The sequence below is a fragment of the Chiloscyllium plagiosum genome, unplaced genomic scaffold, assembly GCF_004010195.1.
Source record: "Chiloscyllium plagiosum isolate BGI_BamShark_2017 unplaced genomic scaffold, ASM401019v2 scaf_6381, whole genome shotgun sequence".
Classification (NCBI taxonomy): Eukaryota; Metazoa; Chordata; class Chondrichthyes; order Orectolobiformes; family Hemiscylliidae; genus Chiloscyllium; species Chiloscyllium plagiosum.
The window spans coordinates 3,341-7,017 of NW_025201319.1; the positions used below are offsets into that span (position 1 = coordinate 3,341).

General features: G+C 39.8%; 1 protein-coding gene across 1 annotated transcript; it reads right to left on the reverse strand.

Moving 5' to 3' along the window:
• Positions 1 to 270: 270 nt before the first annotated feature.
• Positions 271 to 2,161, reverse strand: LOC122546125 (ribonucleoside-diphosphate reductase large subunit-like). The gene is made up of 2 exons (XM_043684944.1): positions 1,740 to 2,161; positions 271 to 999 (listed from the first exon to the last, which is right to left on the reverse strand). The coding sequence occupies exons 1-2, from the start codon at positions 1,848 to 1,850 to the stop codon at positions 817 to 819; spliced, it is 294 nt and encodes a 97-aa protein (XP_043540879.1). The 5' UTR covers positions 1,851 to 2,161; the 3' UTR covers positions 271 to 816.
• Between the last annotated feature and the right edge of the window lie 1,516 nt (positions 2,162 to 3,677).

Below are 3,677 nucleotides of genomic sequence, written 5' to 3' on the forward strand. Positions count from 1 at the left end.
AGGTGTGATCATGCTAGTCCTATGCTTCTTTCACCTAACTCCAGATATCTCAAAATACTTCACAACTTGCCAAGTACTTTTGAAGCATTGTCACTGGACTGGTGTAGGATACCTTCGGAGGTTCAGAATTCAAGTACTTGACAGAGTTTCAGTTTAGAGTCTGTGTTCAAGTCTCTGAAGAGCACTTTGAAAGTATGATCTGGAAATACGCTACCACTGAGCTATATACCAAATAGATTCCAGCCCAACCTTCAGAAAGAGAAACAAAACGTTTTATAGGAAAGTTTAATGATGGTTCACCATTCATAATAGTTAAGAAACTGTACAAGGAATATACACCAAGAATCATGAGCTTATAGTTGAACAATAGTCAATCCACCCACCTAATTCTTTGGCAGTGAGTGCAGTAGCACCTGGGACATACATAATGCTCACAATCCACTGTCATTGAAACCAAACCATACCATCAGCAGCTCCTTCTCAAAGGGAACCCACTCAACAATGTAGCACACATCAAGCTCACAAACCCACATGCAGCAATTCAAAAGCTGCTCAATGGCTACACAGCTGGTGCTGTGCCTTCCACAAAAGCTGTATGTCAAGTATTAGGACAAAATGATCTCCTAGCAATGACCTCGTTAGTTCTGTATTTAAATCCTGGTTGTGGCAAAGATTCACATGACATTGTATCTGTTAACAGATGAGATCTGGTGAACTGAAACGGTTCCTATAATTCCCTTCGATGTTGGGTTGCCAGTGATACCTACACCCAATATTAAAAGCACACCAGCAAAGCCTCAGGCAACACTCCTGGGTTTAAGAGCCACACATCGTGCAATCTGCTCTGTTCTCCAGAGAACACACCATGGCTGCTTTGTTCTTCTCCTTAACACTTGTAGCCACTGCTGCATTTTCCTGGAGATTTTCCTTATTCAAAGTGAACTGGATAGGATTGGCTGCAGGGCGGGTCCTTAAATAATACATGCCAGTCTTCAGTCCCTGTGAAATGAAGCAGAGGGACTGTCAATGTAGCAGATTGAGTCTTTCACCTCTCAATAAATTGCAATTGTTTTAGTCTTTACAGAGTTAACTCTCCAAAATATTTTAACACAGACAAACTTGATACAGGTATTAAAGAGATATTTTAGGACAGGTTACTAAAAGTTTCATTAAAGCTTTTCAGGTGTCTCAAAGAAACAGACTGCAGGCGAACGGTAAAGCATTTCGGGAAGAAATTCTAAAGTTTATTATAAAGACAGGATTCAACCGTTATCAACAATGGAATGATTAAAATCACAACGTTCAAGATAGCAGAATTGTAGGCACAACAGGATCTCAGGGGTTTGGATAAAATGTTACTCCAGAGTACTATGCAACTAATTTTTCATTCATCTGCATTCCCCAGCACCCCAAGTTTGTTTCCATTCTGAAGACATTCACTCTTGCAGGGGAAGAGAACTTGCTATACACACCAACAGACTCAGCAAGACACTGAACAAGTGACAAGTGGGAATAGGATACTGATCCCAGAGTTCAATCAAGCTTGCACATATCCATTTTCCGATATTTGGGAGTTTTTTAATTGCCAATTCTACTCAACGACTCATCAATTTTAACTTCTATCTACTGTATTCTAATACATAGAATGTATGTCACACAACCCACTGAAAGATGTCATCTCTCTGCACTTTGTACTTGCCATTTGGCATATGAAATCCATATCCATCATTATGATTTACCTGCTTCCAGCCATAGAAATGCATGCTGGTCAGCTTGCCATAATTAGGCTCAGCAACGTGTATATTAAGCGATTGGCTCTGATCGATGTGTGCTCCACGGTCTGCTGCCATCTTAATCACAGTCTTTTGCGATATCTCCCAGACTGTCTTGTACAGTGACTTAAGGTCCTCAGGAATCCCCTCAATGCCCTGCCAAAAGAAACAGGTTCATAGCTCCTACAGACATCACGCTCTGCCCCAGCGCCCACCCCCAACCAATTAATGTCTCTGCTCTTTCACTTTCCTCTTCATTACTCCTTTCAGCATAGTACCAAATGCTCATAACACATACAATGGCAGGATTTTGTTCAGCATAACAGTGGCCACAACAAATCAGAAATTCACCTCCATTTTGTTATTCTGTTGGCTAAAGCCTTTGCTGAATACATTCATGGCAAGAATGTAATGGATGGATTCCTGATGAAGGGCTTTTGCCCGAAACGTCGATTTTACTGCTCCTCTGATGCTGCCTGAACTGCTGTACTCTTCCAGCACCACTAATCCAAAATCTGGTTTCCAGCATCTGCAGTCATTGCTTTTACCTAGCAAATGTAATGGTTAAACCTGGAAATGTATACTGATAATTCCACTGTTCTGCAAACCATCCCAAAATATGTAAGATCCCAATTAAACCACCAGGATTATCATTGTTTTCTGACTAACTGCTATTTTGAACAAAGGCAATTCGCAGCAGTTTCCATCATTTACAAAAAATTACTCTATTTATTGTGTGTAAACAACTTTAACAAATGGTAAAGAAGAGCAAGGATTACTAATCTGTTACATGCAACTTAAACTGCACCCCTTTAAAACCCCAAATACACAGATTCATTCATAAATAAAGCAGGCAAAAGGCAAGTGTTTGATACAAATATTATGGGTAGAAAAATGTAGACAGGGAATAAAATTGTGATGATCAACAGTTCTGGATCTTAAGAGTGAACTAAATTATCTGTTACAGTTCCTTTTGATTTTAGCAATGATGACAAACTGTTGTCTGTAAAGCAATGTTTTTTCTTCACTTTGATAGTTGGTACAGTGGACCTAGCTCTTTCTTTGTATGAGATTTTTTTCTTTAATATTTCTTGCCTTTTCTGCTTTTTCACTCAGACCAAGAGGAGAGAAATGTATTTTCAGATTGGCAGCTCAGGAACCCTCTGGCTTCTGCACCATTGCAGATGTGGAACAAATACCCCAATCTGAGGGCTGTTGTCAGGCAGTCTTGCTTTGACTCAAAGACTACTGTTGCCACTTTGATTCTAATGTATCAATCACACTGTTCCATCAACAGTATTGCCTTGCAATGCTAAAAATGGCAACCACATGATTTTCAAAGTTACAAAACTCTCCTGGTATTTCAACTATACAGCAATTCCACTTCCATTCCAGCTTATAGCCCAAAAAGGAAAAAGTATGTGATCCCTTTCACTAAGTTGTTTGCCTTCGCTGGTCAATCTAAAACCAGTGGATATAATCTCAGGATAGCAGGTAGGTCATTTAAGACTGAAATGAAGAGGAATTTCTTTATTCAGAGCATAGGGAATCTTTGGAATTTTGTACTCTAGAGGCCTGTTGAAGCTTAAATATTGAGCATGTTGAAGACAGAAATTGATGGATTTCTTGAGACCAATGACATCAAGGGAGATGGACACAGTATGGGAATTTGGCATTGAGGTTGATGATCAGCCACGAGCTAACTGAAAAGTGGAGCAGGCTCAATGAGCTGAATTACCTACTCTTGTTCCTATGTTCCCAGTTCCAAGGATATCAAAACAATATCCATCTTTTGTATTACTCCATATTTGAGTCCCTCCATTCAGGTTTCCCTCCCTGCCAGAGCACTTTATCAAAAGTCCTTTTTTTTTCTGTGATTCCTGATGTCTGTTCTGCAACCTTTGG

What these genes read in the sequence shown, in the direction of transcription:
- LOC122546125 (XM_043684944.1), bottom strand. Translation starts at nt 1,850, where the DNA reads ATGGCAGCAGACCGTGGAGCACACATCGATCAGAGCCAATCGCTTAAT. An exon ending in ATTTCTATGGCTGGAAGCAG is followed by an intron (nt 1,000 to 1,739) that starts GTAAATCATAAT and finishes TTCATTTCACAG; the next exon opens with GGACTGAAGACTGGCATGTA.